Source organism: Euprymna scolopes, chromosome 37 (assembly GCF_053919585.1).
Source record: "Euprymna scolopes isolate OS-2025 chromosome 37, ASM5391958v1, whole genome shotgun sequence".
In the NCBI taxonomy this organism is placed as follows: domain Eukaryota; kingdom Metazoa; phylum Mollusca; class Cephalopoda; order Sepiida; family Sepiolidae; genus Euprymna; species Euprymna scolopes.
The window spans coordinates 85,588,958-85,612,131 of NC_136518.1; the positions used below are offsets into that span (position 1 = coordinate 85,588,958).

The window sequence follows — 23,174 nt, forward strand, 5'->3', positions numbered from 1 at the left end:
TGGCTAAAGATACATTATCTGAAAGTACTTCATTTAAACTTCTCAGCTTAACGTTCACAGGAAACAGGAGATGAAACAGATACATTGAGGCCATTGCCAACGCTGCTGGGAGGAAGGTGGGCTCTCTCTACCGTGCTAGAAAACTATCTATGCCTGAAAGTATCCTTTATCTCTACAAGGCCACCAATCGCCCATGTATGGAGTATTGTTGCCACATTTGGGCTGGTGTATCTGCTACTAGTCTATTGCTCCTGGATAGGGTTCAAAAGAGAGTCACCAACCTGATAGGTCCTAAACTATCATCTAAGTTTCAGCCTCTGTCCAATGGAAGAAATGTTGCATCCCTCTGCCTGTGTTTTACAAGTATTTTAATGGTAGATGCTCCAACAAACTACAATCCCTGGTGCCTCCTCGACATAAATACCCCTGACAAACCTGACAAGCAGCAAAGCCCCACCCCCTACACAGTAGAGATCTCCAGATGTCAGAAAACCTTCTACTCTAATAGTGTCTTCCCCAGAACTGCTAGACTTTGGAGTTCCCTTTCGAGTTCCTGCTTCCCTAACTGTACTGGCATGGGCAGATCAATTGCAAAGAATTAATCTATAAAAACAGTTGTATACAAAACCATGCAGGGTTTTGACATAAACTCAATAAAGATGACAATGGGTGACGTGCTGTAAAACATAACAAACTAAAGTGTGATAACTGGACAACAATGTCTCTTGTCATAATTTTACGATGGCTACAGTAGTAAGCAAAAAAATTACAACTATTTATGTCTTTCATTATTTAATGTATTCAAAGTGTCATGTTAGTGAGGCAGATTGCGGAAACAATCTTTCAGTTGGTGATATAAGCACCAAAATTGAAATTTGTCAGCTTTGCTTCTGCAGCCATCTTGAAAACTGGCAGCCATCTTGAATTTTCTGATGGCTAATGTTCTTTTCTTCAAATGTATGTTCTGAACGTCATTTGTGCCAATTTTGGTGCTTGTATCACTAAGTGAAAGATTATGAAATATTGAGATAACCTGCCCGACTATGATTGACTTCAGTTTGTGGAAGCTCATTACAACCCATTGCATCACATGAATTTCATAATTGGTGAATATGTGTTATAGGAAAAGAAAAAAAAATATGACAAATCCATTAAATAAATTGAGGTAAAATAAAAATGTATTTTTTATTTAATAGGTATTATAATAATTATTTGATTCGGTCAAAATGTTTCAACTTCATAATTATGAATGCATTGAAGAAAAAAAAAATTTTTCCAAAAAAAAAAATATTTGAACTTTACAATAGATAATTTATTCTCAACAGTGAAATTCCTCGTTTTATTTTTGCTTGCATTCTTCTCATCTTAAGTAAAAAAAATCTATACCATTTACTGATCAATTTAGTGTTGGGTTATCTCTTATTTTAATTAATCTCATGTCACCTTTTATTTAAAAATATATTTTTGTTTTGAATCGCTTGAGGAGATCAGAGCTCAAAACACATCTGCATTTATGTAGCCTTTCAAAATGTTTCACTTTAATTTCATTATATTGTGCAATATTGAAATAAATACTGGACATTTTCAACAAAATGTTTTAATATACATTTTTGGATTTAAGTATATTATATAGAGTGTCCCAAAATTAACAACTGTGTATTTATTTTATTGAATGAACTTAATGAATTTTTTTTTTTTTTACATTTTTCATTGAATGAACTTATTGAATTGAGCAATTAGAGAAATATAAATAAAAAAAAAAAGAAAGTTAATCTCAGTCAAATATATGCAAGGCTGAAATTAGTTCCAAGATTCTCATTTACCTGTTTGCCTATGTAAGGGTAATTTGATATTCAAAATGTAAGCCTTAATATTTAAAAACATTTTCGACCAGCAATTATGAAAATTAAACTTTTTTTTTTCAAAAGTTTTGTAATGAAACTAGAATTGTGCAGAACTTATAATTCTCTTTAAATTTTATGGAAAATCTTGCAATATTTATTTCTAGACAAATTCTAGTATTAGATCTGTTGTGGACACAACTCTGTATTTTGTTTCCACAAAAGATATTGAACAGAAAAACAAATACACAAATAAATGGTGTGCATATATGTCAGTCCAACTGCCAAGTGTGCATGGTTCATGCACTAGCACTGACAGACATATTCTCCCAGTCTTTATAGTACATGGAAGAGTTTATTGTTATCTGTAAGGTGGACACTACAACAAGATCTTGTCTTCTTGTATAAAAAAAAATGCACTATAATTTAACTTGGAGTTCTCTACATTTTTTAAATGGATACATGGAATTTTTAAAGTATTTCAGCAGATTTATGTGTATTTACTGCAACTTGCGTGGAAATTGTTAATTTATAAATGTTTTCAGCTGCATATTTTGATTTTGTATACAAAAATATGCTTAAATGGCAAATGTCATTGCTTAATATTGTGTTTTAACAAAGAGATAACATTTATATTTGAAAAAAAAATTTGTAAAAAAAAAAAAAAAATGTGACTGGAAAATGACCATAAACGGATTGGTATTTCTCTAATAAAATTTGTATAGTTTTATTGCAAAAATGATTCTGAATTTGATTTACACTTTCGTGGGTGACATCTTGGGGAGGGGGCACTCCTCCTCCTCCTCCTCCTCCTCCACCTCCTCCTCCTCCTCTTCCCCCTCCCACTTCCTCCATATGTAAAAGCCATATTTGTTCTCACACATATCATGTCAAAAACCAACGATTAAATATTGTTTTGACAATATTTAATGATTGGTTTTTGATTTGTCATTAATGTTTGTTTCATTGACGCGGAATAATATTGCGTGTTATATGTTCTAAACCATTTGATGCTAACGCAAGTGAATCAGTGTCAGTTTGCGACATTTCTGTTTCTGTTTTTATTATTGGAAGATGAGTAATTTGTATATTTATTCATTAATTTATTTGCACATTGTTATCCTCATCTTCATAGTTGTTTCACAATGTTTCGACCAACTATTCCTTTGGCCTTCTTCAGATGGTTAACTATGATGGGGCCCGTGGCACAGTGGATAGAGGTATTGAGTCGCTACGGTTCCAGGTGAGCATTGTCTGAAGATAGTGGTTTCAATCCTACCCAAAGCCGGCCAGAGGATTAATTGGCCAAAACAGGATTGAGATAACAACAACTATGGAAGGCAGTAATTACTGAGGATACAGTTAAGAGATTCAGCATTCCTATTCCGCCGCGGTTAACCACCTGACGAAGGCCAGAGGATGAGTTGGCCGAAATGCTGTGAAACAACAGCTATAAAGATGAGGATAACAGTCCGCAAATAAATAAATTTCTGTTTCTTTTTTAACCAAGGTTGTCTTATTTTGTGATTCATTTCTTTTTTTATAGACAAAACAGCTGAAGAGGCCAAAAAGGAAAAAGAGGAGAAGAAACGATATCTCGTTCGGAAGGTAAAAACATTTTTTTGAGGAGGGCAGGGTTGTTTGGATTATTCAGACTACTATTCTCATCCTTGTTGTTGTATATTCAAAAGGTTTTGTCCTATGTAACCTCAAACCTTTTGCATCTTTTCAGAACTTGTGCGATCCATACAGAATTTCAAACTGAAATTTTTGTTTAATCCACAAGGGTAGATTGTTCTTATCCCAATCAGTCATGATTTTTGCTTATACTTTTTCCTTTTCTTATTCTTTTCCTTCCCCCCACCTATTTTTCTTTATTCTCTTTTTTGAGGGATTTTTATTCTCTCGCCCCTAAAATCAACAGAGATTAAACCAATTCTGTAATGATCTGGTCCATGTTGATTGTGGTGCGATGACAGTTCTGTGCAGTTCTAGGAGGTCCACCCTCCCAGCCTTTGCCTTCTCTCTTTGAGAAGGGGTTAGTTCATTGCTAATTGCCTGAGGCGTCCTAACTGGGGAATGCCGACAGAGTTGCCTGGACACTTTTTGCAGGTCAGCATACTCCTCCTTCTCAATCCCACTTTCTGATCCTGGTATCACAGTTCTTGCAGTGAGAGAGAACAAAATACCTCCTCTTTCTTTTCCCCTTCCTTCCCACTAAAACAAAAAAAAAAAAATGTCAAAAATTTGTAAGTAAAATTGTACCATGATGACTGGATTTCCCTCACCCCACTCTGCACATCAGAAAATTTCTCAAATAAAAATGTAAAAAAAAAAAAAAAAATCACAATCAGACGATAAAGTCTCTAAAACATAAACCGTTTTGAAAAATGAATTTACAAAAGAGTATAACATTGTCTCCATTTCACATCGATCAAATAATTCTGCGTGTGCCAAGCAAACAGTGTTAAGTGGGTGTGGGGGACGGGGGGGGGGGATCACTGATCAGTTTGAAGGTCAACTGGTCTGCTAAAGTGACCGTTTTATTCTTACAAAGAAAAACCAATTATAAATTGGATGGAATCCAGTCATTTGATACGTTGATGCAGTCATTTTATTCTCGTCATTTGCTTGCAACAATCTACAAAGTATAAATCCATATTCCGATTGGTCATTTCTGTTGTTTTTAAAACTATCATTGCATGTTTCGGACCATTTTGAAGATGATTGGACATTAAACGTTTATCAGCTGCTTAGCATTGCAGCCAAACGTAAAAATATCACACAATCCTTAAAACTTTGCTAACCATACTTTGACATCAATATTTATCACTGAATTCAAATACAATTAAAGTTAATCGGTAGCCATTTTGGAATCTGACACAATTCCAAGTGGCCGGATGTAATTATGATAAATAACGCCAAGTTGTGTTGCAAAGTTTTTTCTTGGCTTTCACACCATGATGGTTCATTATTGTTATTGTTGTTATAACTAGTAGGGTTCCCTGGTATTGACCGACATTCTGGATGAGAAAATAAATTACAAGAAAAATGTGTGCAACATGTTTCTGTTAACACTTCTTGTGTTTTAAATAGAGCTCTCCTTCTGACTCTCTCCCTCCCTCTCTCTCTCTCCCTATCTCCCTCTCCCCCTCTCTTTCCCTCTCCTCTCTTTCCTTTTCTCTCTCCCTCTCTCCCCTTTTCTCTGTCCCCCTCTCTATCTCTATTTCAACCTCTCTCTCTATCCCATTATCTTTCTCTCTATTCCCTCTTTTTATCCCTCTCTCTCTCTCTCTCTCTATATATATATATATATATATATATATATATATATATATATGTTTACTGTTTTTTGGGGGGAGAATTCCAACAAAGTGTTCGATTACAAAGAAAAACTTTTTCGATATAAGAGTTTAATATTTATTTATTTAATTGTACAGAAGTTCAGAAAAACATTGGTACCATCGAGAAATAACATGGCTGACGAGAGCCTAACATCATTTACATTTTACCATTAACTGGTCCCCTTTATGTTGGGCTTGAAACCGACGGTACCAATGTTTTTCTGAACTTCTGTACTATTAAATAAAATATATATATATATATATATATATATATATATATATATATATATATATATGTCTTATTTATATTATTCTGAATTTTACTGGGTTTATATAATTGAAAATTCAGTAATCGTTGATATACCAATAAGTTTTAAGCCAAAAGGAGATGACTTAAACTGTAAGCACACAAATTTATCGTATTTCATAATTGAGCATTCATATATTGTTTTAACAAAAACCAAGACAGATTGATAGCAACAAATAGTGTATTTCATCGTTAGTTACAATTGTTTCAAGACTATTCAGACAAATTCAAGAGTAATGCTAAACTTTTTTTTTTTTTTATGGAATAAGTTTTAAACAAAAACTGCTTTTTGAAATTACACAAATAGGTTAGTCGATATTTTTGTAAATAAACAAAGCAGATTCCAGATACAAAACTAACATACAATCAAAAAACTATAATTGAAGACTTAGTTGATTAGTCCGTATTAAAAAAATAATTTAAATAAAGAAATTTAATTTAAGAAATTAATGAATAGTTTTAGTAAAACATATTAAGTGAACATAGGTAATTAGTGGTAACGTTGTATGATAATTTGATTGAAAAAGTTGTTTTTTAAATAGAGATACGAAAATAGATAAATATATAAATCTTTAAAAAAAACTATGGAAGGATGAGATGTAGGTAAAATATTTTCTCATGTTTTTCCTTATAAGGAAAATGGATTCTATACTGTTCATTGTTAAAGCGTTTTTTATTCAGTATGTCTGATGAAAGGCTGTTCTTGTGAAAATTTTCAAATGACATAATGTTTGAATTTGTCCGAATATTCTTGAAACAATTGTAACTAACGATGAAATACACTATTTGTTGCTATCAACCTATTCCTTGATGTCTTGATTTTGTTAAAGCAATATATATATATATATATATATATATATATATAATTTGAGGTTGCAATTTTTCAAAGATAAGGTAACCAGTGAAACATCCCTATATATTTCTCTCTCTCTCTCTCTCTCTCTCTATATATATATATATATATATATATATATATATATATATATATATATATAATGACTATCTCTCTAACCCTCTATATCTCCATCTCTGCATATATCACCTTGTGTGTGTGTGATGTCACATCAAACTCCGTAACGACTTTACATACCACCTATATCTACGATGTGATGTCAACAATTTTCTTCCTCTATCAGATTATTTACTGTAGTTCTCCCAGCTCCCTCCCTCCACAGTATCAATATATTACCCCTCACTCCTAATGTAGTTATCGCTAGATATCACGTCCCTAATGTGTTCCCTAGCATCTTCTCTCCTCTTCTGATGAGAAGCACATGGCTTCGAAATATCATGGTTTTACTTATCCTACACTCCTAATTGATGTAATCTCCATATTGAATAAACGATTTAATATATATGCACTAGTATATATTTTTATATTGTTCTTTTATTTTTTATCTTCTATATAAGCTCCACCTCAACTTGTTGAGCTTTGCATTAACCCGATAAATCTCCTCTTAAAGAATTTCTCTAATTCTTTTCACTCTCCCCATACATATATATATATATATATATATATATATATATATATATAAGGAAGGATATTTTAAATATTAAGTTCATGAAAAATTAAGTTTAGAGATAAAATAAAAACTTTGACAGCCTAAGAAAACTAATTAATGAGTCTGTTTTTGGTCTATCAAGCTTCCTGATATCCAGAAAGGCTTTTTAAACTTGGAAACTAAAACATTATTTAAAATAGCACAGAAACAAAATAAATATTTGCATTAACCTTTTAATGTATAAAAGTTGAACTTTTATGTCAAATTTTGTAATAAAGTTTCCGTTTATTAAAAAAAAAATATTTGTAATAATATTTTTTTGAGCTGGCCGAGTTTATTATTCCAAATAAGGAGTAACAGGTTATAAGAAAACTTGGAAGTAATACCGAACAATAGAGTTTAGGGATGGTTGACTCCACAGAACCATGAGAACAGAAGGTGAAGTTTACAAAATATTTTAAAAGAAAATGTCTGAACCCCTGACACGGAAAAAGTGGTCTAACTTTAGTAGAAGAAGCACCAACAAAGGAAGATGACTATTATCATAATAGTTTTAAACTAAAAACAGTGAATCACACTTTTGATTTGGTTAGTCAACTTGATTATGAGTCAGGGTAAAGAGTAAATGCATTCCAGAAGCTGATCATTCTCACCTCTTTCTGCAGTTGCCATTGGCTGTCTTTATAGATCAAGGTCACTGCACTGGTTCAAACAACCCATTAGTCATTTTATCACTTGGGACAAACCAACTTTAGTGTCATCATTCTCACGCGTCTCTTGTTAACTTTTTGTTTTTATTGAGTAAAAAAAAAAAAAAAATAAAAAAAGAAACAGTTTTGGTTCAAATTGGTATGTTTACTTACCGCCTTAGTAGGAGATGAGACACAAGGTCAGCTGAGGTTTTGAAAAGACAGTGAACTAGAAAGGCACCCTAACCTACAAAAAAAAAAAAAAAAAAAAAAGTACCTGAGTAGCTTTGTTTGCATTCCTCGGTAAGAGTTCTCCAGGTGATTATCAATAATACAATCCCTTAAAGAATGGCGCTATTGGGCATAGTGCCTGCCTAAAAGGATGGTGCTATTGTAGGAGGTGTGACACAAGGTTAGGTAGGGGTTTTAATAAGCCAGTGAACTAGAAGAGCACCCCAAGCTACAAAAAAAATATCTGAGTAACTGTTTCCGTTCCTTCGTAGGGGTACTTCCTTCGTAGGGGTACTTCCTTCGTAGGGGTACTTAAGGTGATTATCAATAAACTAAGCACTTACCAAAGTGTGAGAAAGTAAAGTTGTAAGGGTGTGCCTCCTAAGACGTAACAGAACAGTATGTCAGCCTGAGATAATCAAAGTCACCCTTGGACTGATTGTCAAGGATGTATCCTTGCATGGCTTGAACAACAACTTCTTGATCCGTGCCAGATTTCAGATTTATTTATCTGTAAATCTTTTAACACGTTTTCAATTTTAGTTTGAATAAATTAGGTTTAAATTCTTTTTAAATGTTGGTGTAAAAGATGTGTACGGCACAATCACGTTGATACACTGGTTCTCGTCAGATCACCAAAGTTAAGCAACATTGAGCCTAGCCAATACAAGATGGGTGACCGTTTGGGAAGGTTAGGCGCTGTATGTACCTTCTGGGAAGGTGGGCATAAGGCCAGCACCCTCACTACGAAAAAATATCACCTCGCTACAAAAGCATTTAAAAAGATGTGGATTGCCATGGGATGGATGGTGGTGTAAAAGATGGGGTTAATGCAAAATAAAAAATTAGTAACAATTCGAAATACATGGACGTGCAGTATAAATATAAAACTTTTTTTTGCAAGAAGACAAATCAGTGATAAAATTTAAATTATTATACATCTACTTCAATCTTAGATAATGCTATCGAGTTAAGTGTCAATCTAAAAGGATGATGCTATCAAGCAAAGTGTATCCCATCCATTTATTGACAGTACTTCACCGTTCTAATGGTTTCATCTGCATCCAAGAAACTGTAACGGATGAGACCGGTCGCAAACCACCGAACAGTCAGCATGACCTTCTTTTGGTGCAACTCTTGTTTCACGAAGTGTCATGGAGCTTCGTCAGTGTCTAACCACTGAGCTGAGCATTGCTGGTTGTCATAAAGAACCCACTTTTCATCGCAAATCACAACCTGGTCAGGGGACAGGTCGTTCTTGTTGCGTTAAAAGAAGAGATGATATTTCATAACAGCATTTTTTTTTTTGGGTTGCTGTTCAATTCATGAGGCACCCAGTTATCAAGTAGTTTTTTGTCTTTCTAATCCCTCTCAAGTGGTTGGAAATTATCATATGTTACGTCTAATTCAGAAGCTGGTTCTTGAACAGTTGTGCATGGATTGGCTTCAACTAAGGGTCTTAATTTATCATTGTTAACATCTGATAGCTGACCACTATGCTCATCTTCAAGACTCTCATCGCCACCATAAAATTTCTTAAACCACCATTGTGCTGTGCATTCAGTAGTAGTTCCTGGGCCAAATGCTTTTCAGCAGCTTTTGGCCTAGCTTGATGATTGAAATAAAAAAAATTGTGCGAATTTGCTTTTTTCCATCTTGTATTCAACGTTTTGAAAAGAAGACATAATTGTTTTAAAGCAATTGTAATGTAAACGACTAAATAAAGCGAAAAGCACTCTCTAAAATGATATATAAAGTAAAGGTACTATAACAAAAACTTACCTGAAAATACATCATTTGAAATCAAAATTAAAAATTCTGCAAGAACTTTTTTCTTAACCTAATAAAATAATGTCTCTCCTGAGCTTAGTGTCTACCTAAAAGGATGCCATTCTTGGACTTGATGTTTGTTGAAAATAAAAAAAGATATAAATGAACTTTGCCGTTTTTATAAACACAAACAACTCTATTATAGACCTTATACTGTTTTATTTACTTTATATTGAGTTTAGTGCATACACACACACACACACACATATATATGTGTGTATATATATTTATGTGTGTGTATATATATTTATGTGTGTGTATATACGCACACACACATGTATAAAAGTACTGAAGTAATAATGTTAGTGGGTTTGACAGACCCATCAAATTATCGCCCCATTAGCCTCCTTCCACTTTTTGCCAAAATATTTGAGACCATAATTAACCACGCTCTAATCCATCATCTTACAGATGCTAAACTACTGACTGACAAACAATATGGATTTAGACAAGCCCGTTCCACAGCAGACATCCTCACCGTGATCTCTGAACGTATATACCAATCACTGGACAAAGCGGGGGAAGGCAGAGCGGTAGCTCTAGATATATCTAAGGCTTTTGACAGGGTATGGCATGAGGGTCTCCTCAGTAAAATCAGATCATACGGTATCACTGGTAGAATACTTAACATAATTAAATCCTTCTTAGATAAGAGAAAAATCCAGGTAGTCCTCGACGGTCGCACATCTAAACAATATGATATAAATGCGGGAGTGCCCCAGGGTTCTATCCTTGGACCTCTATTGTTCCTGATATTCATAAATGACCTCCCCGACAACATTGCCTCTGAGATGGGTATATATGCTGATGACACTACACTCTATGGCAGACACGACAGGAAGACGAATGAACACATTTCTAAAGAAATGGCAGAAACACTAGAGGAAGACCTCCAATCTGTAGTGGAATGGGGACAAAAGTGGTTGGTCGCGTTCAATGCTGCCAAGACTAAACTAGTTTCATTCAATAATTACAAGAAACCCTCTCTACCACCAATAGCAATGGCCAACGACTCTTTATCTGAGAGTCCATCTTTCAAACTCCTTGGCCTAACGTTCACAGGAAACATGAGTTGGAACAATTACATTGAAGGCATTGCCAGGGCCGCTGCAAGAAAGGTGGGCTCTCTCTACCGTGCTAGAAAACTACTAACACCCGAAAGTATCCTGTACCTCTATAAGGCCACCATTCGCCCATGTATGGAGTATTGCTGCCACATCTGGGCTGGTGCATCTGCTACTAGTCTCTCGCTCCTTGACAAGGTTCAAAAGAGAGTCGCAAATCTGATAGGCCCTGAACTGGCATCTAAGCTTCAGCCTCTGTCCCATCGACGAAATGTTGCATCCCTCTGCCTGTTCTACAAGTATTTTAGTGGTGAATGCTCTGATGAACTGCAATCACTTGTGCCCCCACGACGCGAGCACCCTCGACAAACCCGACAGGCTACTAGATCCCACCCCCACACTGTAGAGGTCCCTAGATGTAAAAGATCTTTTTACTCCAATAGTTTCTTCCCCAGAACCGCAAGACTCTGGAATTCCATTCCAGGTCCCTGCTTCCCCAACAGTACTGACGTGCAGAAGTTCAAGTGTAACGTGAACCGACACCTTGCTGCCCAAATCCCTACATAGTACCCCAGTAGTTGTTGCCCCTGATAGTAGCCCCCTACACCAAAGTGGCAATTTGCCTTGTTTGGGGTGAAAATGTAATAAAAAAAAAAAAAAAAAAAAAAAAAGTTAATTTTCACTTATTTGAAAATATTTTGGAGTTTTTTGGAGAAACTCGGAATGTTTCCTGTTTTACTGTTGAATCTTTTTCTGGTTGTACAAGTTCATTTAATGATTTCCATCTACGGCTTCATTTTTACAATTACACACAAACATTTTGTTGGGAAAAATCTCATTGACAAAGATAAAATTACAAATTGCTTTCATTTCTTTTTTTCGTTTCTGGTGAAAAAATATATTTCCTAGACTAAATAGCTTTTGTACATAACATTCAATTTGCAACAAAATTATTTCTGAAGTAATTACCACAAATGCTAGGAAAATCAAAGATCAGTTTCTGATGTTTAAAGTATTTCTTATAAATTGTAGGAGAGAAAGATCATCTTTTGATCTTCAAAATAGTCCCTATAAATTCTTGGACAAAAAAGGATCAGTTTTTGATGTTCAAACTAGTCCCTACAAATGTTTGGGCGAAAAGATCAGTTTTTGATGTTCTCTATAATCTATATTATAATAAAATAGTCCTTATAAATTCTTGGACGAAAAGATCAGCTGTGCATTAATTTATATATTATTTTCTTTTTCTTAATTTGATTGTTTTTTTCTTCCTTTCCAGCTAAGCTTCCGGCCAAGTATAGATGAATTGAAAGAAAGGAAAATCATAAAATTTAATGATTATGTTGAAGTAACAGAGGCTCAGGACTATGACCGAAGAGCAGATAAACCTTGGACAAGGTTAACACCCAAAGATAAGGTAAGTTGATTCCTTTTTAACATGATACTATTATTATTATTATTATCTACGTTAATTTTTTTTTTTTTTTTTTTTACAAGGGAGTCACCACTTATCAAGGCACGAAGACCATGAGGAAATAGTTGATGAATGTAAGGTGATAGATTAGTGATCGTTAATGCTGTAGATTGGGTTGAAATTTGATTAAGGGGATAGCTCAACAAGAACTTGTTTACATTAGACTTGAAGGCTACCATATTGTAATCAGCTGAGAAGCAATCCAATGGAACAGTGTCCCACATGCGGGCAGTTCTAGGAAAGAAGTTTTGTTCATGGAATCTGCATTTAGATTTAGACACAGATAGACTGGTCGTAGCTAGTCAAGTGTTTTTTTATGAAAGTTTAGCAAGCGGGGGACCATGGATTGGAGCTCAGACAAACACTTGCTATGAAAATAATGATAGAAAGCATAAATTTGTGGAAAATAAATATAATTATCTATAAAGCATAGATTTATTTGATATAAATAGATAAAAGATTTTTTGTCATACCAATTATAAATTGCTGTATCATGATTTATATCAAATAAAATGCCATTAATGTAAGAGAGGTAATTCTCTTTCAAGTTGTAAATAAGATTTGTTAAATGATTTTTTAACTACATTTACAGTTGTTGAAACTGATTTTTCCACATTTTTTTTTATTATTATTATTTAGGTCAGCAGATGTATCTATGAAGACATGGTCTTTCTTTTCAAGTAACATGATTTTTATTAACATAAGGCAACTCTTTCAATAACACTATTTCAAATTCATTTGTAGAGCATCTTTCATTTACTCTTTTCCTTTTGTGAGAATACAAACACACACACACACGCACATTTTCGCTTTTATACATAGATAAAACAGAAATGTTATCAAACGGTTAATAACAATTGATTTTTATAAAATAAAATACACATCAAGTACGCTTGAAAGCCAAATCACAACGTAATATTAGGAAACTAAACAAATATTTTACTTGTTTGAAATTTATAAAAAAAATATATTTTGGAGCTAAACTCCATCCTCAGTATGTTGTTTCTTTCTTTTTTTTTTTCTCTTCTTTCATTTTTGTGTTTTCTTTGTTTTTATGAAATCTTTTTATTTTCTTTGTTTAGGCGGCAATTCGTAAAGAGCTCAATGAATATAAAAGTAAAGAAATGGAAGTGCATGAAGATAGTCGGCATTTAACAAGGTTTGTTAGAAATCTTTTTTTGCTTTCTGAATTTATTTAATATGTCAGCAACACGCACGCATAGATAATACTGAGTATAAACCTCTTTTAAGTCATAAGCATTGATTAGTTGAGCTGTCTATCTGGTCAGGCTCCTTGCCTGGACCAATATGACTCTCTCTACAACTTTCCTTGTCTTCCATCAACTGCCTCAGATCTTCAGGATCACAGTTGGTGTCATGTGCAATTTGCTGGATGTACATGGATTTAAGTCATCCTATGCTCGTGCATCTGTGCTGTGGAGTCTGCAACAATACATTTCTCAACAGCTCTTGCTTGCTCCTCTGGCAGTGACCGGCTAATTATAGACCTCTCTCGCTGATGGTAGTAGATATGGTAGGTAGGTTGCCATAAAGTTGCTGCTTCATGGGATTATTGCCAAATAACACTTTGTAGCATACGGATGTATGTGCTGTCTAGCTTTCTTTGCAACTTTTTAGTGAGTGCCCATGTTGTAGCACAGTAAACAAAGACAGACTCCACAACTGCTCTAAAGAACTGCCTTTTGAGTTTGTCAAGGCTAACTAGAGCCAAAGAGCATCGTATAAGGACAAAGCTTAGTATTGTCCAGCTTATAGGATCACATCTGGTTTGGTATCTATTTAATTGCATTTATAAGTTTGCATTTAATACTGTTGCACAAGCGACATAATGTTAGTTTTATAATCATTACAAAAATCTATGAACTTTCAAAACTGTTAATATTTATTTATTGTTTTCTTCATTTCTTTGCCAACTTGGTCTTCAATCAAATTGTAGAAATAAAGGAAATGTCCCATAGAAATTAAGGTTAAGAATTTAGCAAACGTGTTTGAGAAAGTGACGTCAGCAACAGGAATTTGCTATTTACTTGTCTCCCCTTGAGGGCAGAGTTAGATACAATGTAGGTTTTTAATGTGAGGAAAATCACACTCCCTGAAAAGGGGCACTTTGCTTTGGGACAGAAATTTAAATTATCTCTATCTAGAAGGATTTATCCTTCACTGACAGAACAGATACTATAGTTTGATTTTCACCAAAAGATCAAGATGTAATGAACGAACAAGAAGTTGGGGGTTGAGGTGGGGGGCAAAAAGAGCAGCGTACTTTCTCTTTGAGAGAGCGGGTGTTTTGAGATTTTTTTTTTTTTTCCATTCCTTCACGTGAAAATATGTAACTTTACCGAATACATGTTAAGAAAAATTGTGCATTATGATGTGAATAGCAATTGAAAGAAAAATAAATTAGAAAATAATAAACCGCAAAACGAATATGTGCTGTTGTTATTAATCTCGTTAGACAACTATTACATTCGCTGCTTCAAAAAATGAGAAAGAGATGAACTCTAGACATAATTATTTATACTGCTGCTACATCTGCATGTCAACAATACACGGCTGTTTATGCATACTGCCAATATTTGTTGCTTTTTTAAAGAAGACATGTTTTGATGGTGAGCAAAACTCTTTTACTTGAATAACTTCTCGAGTTCATTTGTTAATTTTTTAAACAATTGCAAAAAATTTTGTTTGTTTATATCATTTGGATGTGTGTGCGTCTTAATATTTTATAGGATGCTGCAGTAATTGAATCTGTATCACATGTTTATGAATTTTTGTCACTCTGAAAATGTCTGAACCAGGCACTATGGTGAAGATAACCTAAGGCAATTGTTTCTAAATACTGAGCTTGTTGATGTGCGTGCATCAGAAGCAGTCAAGAGACGCAATTGGAGAGATAGTTATTTCCCCTTATACACGAAAGAAACGATTTCTTTTGTACGGAGAAGAGGAAAGTGTGTATGTTCCTGTTTACAATGCCTCCCCACGGGACAGAGTTAGACACCAAGGTCGTTTTTTAACGTGGAGAAAAGGAACAAAAATAAAAATTGTCTCAGTCGTGAAGGATTTCTCCTCCACTGACAGAGAACAAGAAATTGAAGTGCAGCATCTGAAGAACAGATACCACACTTTGATATGTTAACATGCGCACATATATGCAGATACGCGTATATGTGCCGGCATGTACGCTATGTATATTTTTTTTATTTTTATGAAATGTGTATCTGCTTACTCAACTGCTGCATTAATTATTTTTGATGAAGAAAACCAGCTTAAAAATGTTTTTTAATTACTACTAAAAAAAATTTTTTTTTAATAAAATTAAAATTGAATTTTTAGTGATATTGAATAAAAAAGAAACTAAAAAAAAAAGGTATAGACAATTTTGTCTCCCCCCCCCCTCCTCATTGAGACATTGTTATTTTACTTGTGGCAGGAAGTTAACATTTAAAAAAAATTAAAAACCTGCAAACTAAAATTTTATTTTACTTACTTTTAATTAGTTTTTACTCCGTACAAACTGATTATGATATATAATCTATCATGCAAATTAGTTCTCGAGCGAAAGAGCAGGACACAAAATGTTTTAAATAATAATAATAATAGAATAACAATAACAAAGACTTTCGCTGGTGAGGACTACTATTGACCGTAACTCCTTTTGAAATTTTCCTCTCTATTTTTCTCGTTATGTACTGAATATTTGTTAATGAAACCTATATGAAATATGTTCCGTATTAAATTTGAAAGATTTTCTATTCTGAAAGAAGTTTAAAAAGATTTAATCTAAAAAAGTTATTTTAAAGTTTTTGTTAAAAAAATTCAGATTTTCTCATTATTCAGACCTGTATTACAAAGAGGGGGTTGCAGAAAATGAGTTGTGGTGTGAGGAGAAATACAAACTAAAACAGAGAGAATATTCAGACCTGTAATAATACAAAGAATGGGTTGCAAAAATGAGTTGCGGTGTGAGGAGAAATACAAATTGAAATAGAGAGAAGGAGAATTTTAAAATATAATCTTAAAAACATTATCTTTCATCTAGCAATTAATGATATAGATATAAAATTTTCAATGATTTTTTTTTAAAGTGCAACAGAATGTACATTACATAAAATAAGTCCAAGGTAATTTTTTGATTCAATTTAAATTAAATTTTTATACCTTACTTTGTAAAATTTATAAAAGTGCACTTTGAAGATAAATAAATTTCAAATTGAATCTTGTACCTTTATTTTTAAAGCCTATAGTAAAAACATTTTGTTTAACAATTTTCATGCCTTGGATGAAATGCTTTTCTAACTTGTATATATTTTATCGTACCTGTATATATTTTATCGTACAAGTATATATTTTATCGTACACGTATATATTTTATCGTACACGTATATATTTTATCGTACAAGTATATATTTTATCGTACAAGCATATATTTTATCGTACAAGTATATAATTTATCGTACTAATATGTAATTTATCGTACAAGTATATATTTTATCGTACAAGTATATAATTTATCGTACTAATATGTAATTTATTGTACAAGTGTCTAATTTATCATAAAAAAAAAATTTTATCATACAAGTATAAAATTTATTGACAAGTATAGCATAAATTAAGTCAACAACATCCACATCCCCTGCAGCAATTCACTATTACTTTGAACAGTTGATAACTTGAAATGGCATAATCATGTTGACATGTTCCCATTCGATCGTTGAAATCAAGCATCGTTTTGCCTGGTCAGTACAAAAATGAGTGACCATTTAAGAGTATGAGGTGTTGTATGGGCTCTTCACTTGTCTCGCCATCATTTCCAGTCGTCCTGGACTTATCATTGCACTGCCAATTCAGGAGTGGTTGGGATTGCGTAATTCTTGCTTCACAATTCAGTGTGTGTCATCCATTATTCCTTCAGGATGACTAGCGGGGGGTACCCGGCGTTGCCCGGGTGTTTTTAGATGTGTGTGGTCTGGTGGGGGTTTAAAATGATACCAATCTGGTGAAAATCCGTGACCCGTGTGGAAAGTTTTTGCGAGACATACAAACACACACACATACATATAAACAAACAAACAAACACACACACATACATATAAACAAACAAACAAACACACATGCACACACACACGCACACATACATACATACATACATACATACATACACACATTTTCGCTTTTATATTTATAGATTAGACGGTCCTCATCAGTCTGATGGATGAACATCAAACTTGAAACCAAAATTTCAAACAATATTTCTTTCATTCATGACTTGTAAAAATGAAACAAAAACTTTCACATTTATTCATAAACAAGATTTTTCTGATTTGGATAGAAATGTATTTTATTTTAATATTAATGATAGCAAAATGAAATGAATAAATCAATTTCATATGTAGAGGGAAGATGGTTTTAAACTTACAATTTAGAAATGGATGACAACTTGTTAAAAGTTAATCTGTCTAAAGCGGAGATCAGCAACCTCCAACCCTTGAGTGAATTTTGTTTTGCGCACCACCTTACTCAGGGCATGATAATTTTTGTTGGTCCTGGGCATGACTTTAAAAAACATCCAGTGATGATGCCCCATTTAGGGGCTGTGGGGAATGTGGATTTGCCCCTTAGTTACCATTGCTCCCAGGTCCACTCTTTGGCTGGGAGTGGTAATACCTGTTAGGGCATCTGTTGCTACCAGATCAGGCTGTCTAATGATACTGTCTTCCTGACGAAAAATGCACCAAACATTATAGGAGACTGACTGCCTGTGAATTAATTATTCTCTTGACACTTGCTCCTTTGGAGGAAGGTAATTCAACCTGCCTAGAATGAATGCTGTGCAATGATATTTTTATAAAATATGTTTTTAAATGTTTTTTCGATATTCCTTTAACAAAATAAGTGATATCGTTTAAAAATAATCATATTTAATTTTTGTTTTCTTCAAATGCATAGAAAATTTATTTCCATATTTAATAACATTGTTGTCCTCCATGACAACGTAGCTAAAGCTGTTTGGTTTTCCTTCTATAATCAGCATGGCGTTTTAGGTCTCACACTTCAAAAAGGTTGCTGACCCCTGATCTAAAAGGAAAAAGGGACACAAATTAACATTTTGAACCCAAATGCTTAATATTTATCTACAAAACAATGCTTAATATTTATCTACAAAACAATGCTTAATATTTATCTACAAAACAATGCTTAATATTTATCTACAAAACAATGCTTAATATTTATCTACAAAACAATGCTTAATATTTATCTACAAAACAATGCTCCTAAACAAAACTATTTGTAATATTTAAAAAAAAAAAAACATTGTTGAATTTAAAAACAAAAAATTGATTAATGAAATATTCTGTTTCAAAGCAATATACAAATTGATGAAACGTATGACTTAGATTGCCTTTATATAAGCAGTAAAAAACATAGCATCTTATTATTTGTGTAAAGTTGAATGAACTTGAACTTTTGACCTTTACCATTTGCAAGAGAAATGAGCCCCAACTTACACACACACAAAGTAAAATAAAATAAAAAGTTCTACCCTACTACATCCTGTATATACCCTTCCTCCCCAATGGACAACTTATACAATCAAAATAAAAGAACAGAACAAATTTACTATAAATACACTTAACTAAGCCTCTACAACAAGTCTTGACGGCGATTGAGATCACCAATTGAAAGCGCTTGAGAAAATAACCAAAAACTATCGCTTGGTGCCATAATATACAACCTTTCAGCCGAAACAAAAAGATTGCCTGATGAAAAGGAGGGTGGACCTGTAAATTCTCCCTTGTCTGTTTGTCTATCCACACTTTTCTCGATAACTATGCCTTGGAAGTTTTTCAAATTTTGCACAAACATTAAGCATGATATGAGTAAAAATGTAACAGAAAACTCTGGTTGCTCCCCCCTAGGGGTGCCTTTCGGGTTAAAATGGCTAAAATTGACACTTTTGTGCTTATTAAAAAAATTGATGCCTTGGATTTTTATAAAACTTTCTGAAAAGTTGTAACTGGTTTCTATATAATTTTGTTTGTCTATACTTCGCAATAACTCTTGTGTGTTCCCCAGGGCTCTTTTAGGGCTAATAAAAACATTCCATTTTTGGGACTATTTTACCATATTTGTCCAAAATTTTCTGTGTATGTCTATTTAGTAGTTTTGCATGATGCTGAAGTCCTTGGGGACTTTTTGGGGCTAAATGGGGGGGGGGTCGTTTTATTGCATGGTGCAGAACTCAAATTTACATATGTTAAGGCCTAAAACTGGACTGTTTGTTCATTTTCACCAGGATTTGACATCCTCTGGGGACTAAATGGGGGGGGGGGGGGCATGCTGAATTTTTTTTATGCCTCGTTCACTGTGCACTCACGGGGAACCAATATATGCGTCACTTGTTTTTAATTATTATTTCAAATTATTTTATTATTTTTAATTATTAAAATTTTTATTTTAAATTATTATTTTCAGTTATTATTTTAAGATTCTATTTAAAGATTTTTATTTAAAATTATTTTATGATAACATTATTTGTTTCCAGCTATGTTGCTTGCATTTGTATTAGACTGTGACAGTACATAAATGGACATTTTATTTGGTGTCTTGTTGTTTTGTAAACCTTTTTTTCTGTAGATTTAATTAAAATGGCATTCTATTGTATTTTCAGAATTCCGTGATTTATCCGATAAGTTTTAAATTAATTTTCTCATTTGATTTCATGATCGTTATTCTCATTTCTAATAAGTTTGGAATTTCGAAAAGTAGAAAATCCTTGAAATGTAAGTTCACAAAGTGTCCAAATAATGACCTATGATGCATTCCCCCACCTTCCCTCTCAAAAAAAAAAGTGCCATTTATAGAATCCGTAATAAAATTCACAATCCATTCTGCAATCCAGTCATATCTGGTCTAACTAAACTTTGTCTGACTTATTCACCAAGCTTTAATTATGAATATCCAACAGTTTTTGTTTTAATACCATTTAGTGATAAACACACCTGGATACAATGTGAAAAATTAGCAATGCCCAGATTTTAGCTGGGAATAGTCTGAGAATTATCTTGATAGAAATATAGTCCAATGAGTGTGAAGCCCATTCAGGTTCACATCTCCTACTGATGATATGATCACTAAAGTATCCCCTATATCATTGAACAGATTACACAAAAATTCTTGTACGTTCACACATAAAACGTGATGGACAAGTCAGACAGAGTGAAGTTTATTTTTGCCAAATATGGTTGTATTGCAAAAACGTGTGTGGATGTCATCGATCCTATCGATAGCATTTTAAAGGGGAAGCATCCTGTACATTACAGGCGCAACAAAACATGGTTGATATTCAAATGCCATGAAAATGGGATAAGATTCTTAGAGTTAATGACGTTGAAGTATTCACACCAAAAATTGTACAATTTTTTTTTTTTTTTTTAATGAGGCGCATTTTGCATGTTGCTGTAAGTATGCCATGCCAGTGACATTCATCGTAGACGGGTTGAACTGACTTCCTCCAAAGGAGGAAATTTCACATGAATATCAAGTTCACAAGCGCTCCCCAATTGCATGTATATCCCAGTCAGGAGAGATGACGTTATGTTTTTTAACTTCTTGCAGAGACGTGTCAATGTCCTCTTAAATACAATGCTTGGTATTCTCCAATGGTCACCCATCTGGTATTGGCCAGGTTTAACATTGCTTAACTTTTATGATCTAACAAGAACTGGTTTGACAATGCGATTATTAGTGATGGGACGATTTCAATATTTTTCCCAATTCTGATAAAATTACTGATTCCATACTAAATACCTGATTCCAATACAATTATTGATTCCGATTCTTTATAAATCTCTAAATATTTAAATATAAAAGTGTTATTTTGTCTCAATTCCTGTAAAAACACATCTTAAATATGCATATATTTTCTCAAACGTAAAAACACACTTGTGAGGAGGTGATCTAGAGATTTCAATCTTACTGAAAGTTTAAATCAATAATTTATTATTTTATTATTACTACAAACAGTGGAAGATGTTTCTTAAACCAAAATCAAATAAAAAAGATAATTTAAGGAATCGCTTTTGGCATCAAAAAATAGGCTTAACTTTTTCCCAATACCACAAAAAGCTCCGATTTTTCCGATTCTGATTAATCATTCCAACACTAGCGATTATAGCGGATACCATGCAGATTTGATTGCAGACAATGCACAATTTTATTTTCATTTTTTAATGTTCTTTTTTTTTTCTCTTTCAGATTTCATCGGCCATGATGTTGACCTCTCCTCTCTGCCCATGCCCTTCTCCTTGACTTCAGTTTTTTTATTTTTTAGCCGTAATCCCCTCCCCTGCATTCAACAAGCTCTGGTGATGTCCTAAATCTGATGTAAGATATATATTGTATAGATATATATATATATATATACCGAAACACATGGGGACACACTGTTTAACTCTAGCAATACCAGTTTGAATATCTCAACAATATATAAGAAAACAGCAACAACAAAAAAAACTCTTAATAACGATATCAGCAACAACAATGATAATAATCATAATGATAACTGTTTCTCTGTGTATTTTTTCTCTTGCAGGAGATAAATGCCAAACTTTAATTGCAAGATGGCTAATTTCAGGCTATCAAAATGGCTCTCTCTGGCCAACCTTCTCTCCATCGTCACATTATCTATTCCTCCTCCTCTTCTTCCTTCTCTTTGAATATTCATTCAGTCCCCCCAAAAGACATGGTCGCAATTGCTTTTTAATTCCTTCATGGCATTAGGGCCTGGAAAGGGAGTCATTATTTCAACAAAGTAAGTGAGAGAAAGAGAGAGAGAGAGAGAGAGAGAAAGAAAGAACGATGGCAACACTAATTGGTTGTCCAGATATTTTTTGATTGCCACTTTGTACCAATGCTGTCTCTGTAAATATTCTGTTATTCAACAACAAACAAAACAAAATATTGTTACATGCATAAACTAAAGATTTTTTTTTTTCTTATTTGTTTTTATAAATGTTGATGGATATGAAATTTTAAAATGGCTTATAAAAGCGGTTGTTCATTGTTCATGAGTTGTCTTCCCTTTGATTTTCTTTCACATTTATAATTCTCAAGCGTAGCACGGTTAGAATTGGAGTAAACTTGAGCATAAGATCTGCAAAAATTATTTTCTTTCGATGAAATCCTTGCAATATTTGTAAAAGATTCAGAGGAAAAACGAATTTCTTGTGTCTATTTAAAAATATCAACAAGATATGTAAACAATTTTCGAAACTTTTAAACGAAAAAGGGGGGATCGGGCATAATTTAATATTTTAAAGCAACGCAAACAGGACTATCGAGATGATATTGCTCAATCTCAGTTACGTTCAATTCTACTTTGATTCTGATGTCACTCCCCTGATTAATATTTCGTTGAAAGAAAATTTTAACAGACAATTTACTAAAATGAACCCATTTTTATTATTTGTTTTTATTTTTGTTTGTTTTTTTGTTTCCACATATTTTTCTTTCTATTCTGGAACCAAATGATTTTGGTTTTATGAATATCCGAAAGAAAAACAAAAAGAGAGAGAGAGAGACAAGCCAACAGAAAATTTATGGCAACAAAATCCAGAATGTTTCAGTTTTCTCTCTTCGTATCAGAGATGAGCAGGTTAAATAAATGCTGGAAAATATAAGAAATATGTATATGTAATTATAAAAAAAAAGTTAGGATGCCCTTTTTTTTTTTTCTCTCCGACTGACTGAAAATGCACAATTATGCATATATATATATATATATATATAGTTGTTTTTCTGAATATCTATATCTCTCTCTCTCTCTCATATATATATATATATATATATATATATATATATATATATAT

At 33.2% G+C, this 23,174-nt stretch overlaps 1 protein-coding gene across 29 annotated transcripts in view; it reads left to right on the forward strand.

Annotated features, from left to right (window-relative positions):
- Window positions 1–22,772, forward strand: part of LOC145261268 (phosphatase and actin regulator 2-like) — an 858,751-nt gene extending 835,979 nt beyond the window's left edge. For all 29 annotated transcript variants that reach the window (XM_080119715.1, XM_080119712.1, XM_080119716.1 and 26 more), the window contains 4 exons: window positions 3,388–3,449; window positions 12,088–12,225; window positions 13,365–13,441; window positions 21,562–22,772. In XM_080119715.1, the coding sequence (XP_079975841.1) occupies window positions 3,388–3,449; window positions 12,088–12,225; window positions 13,365–13,441; window positions 21,562–21,577 (293 nt within the window). In that variant the 3' untranslated portion in view covers window positions 21,578–22,772. The remainder of the gene's footprint in view (window positions 1–3,387; window positions 3,450–12,087; window positions 12,226–13,364; window positions 13,442–21,561) is intronic.
- Window positions 22,773–23,174: the final 402 nt, after the last annotated feature.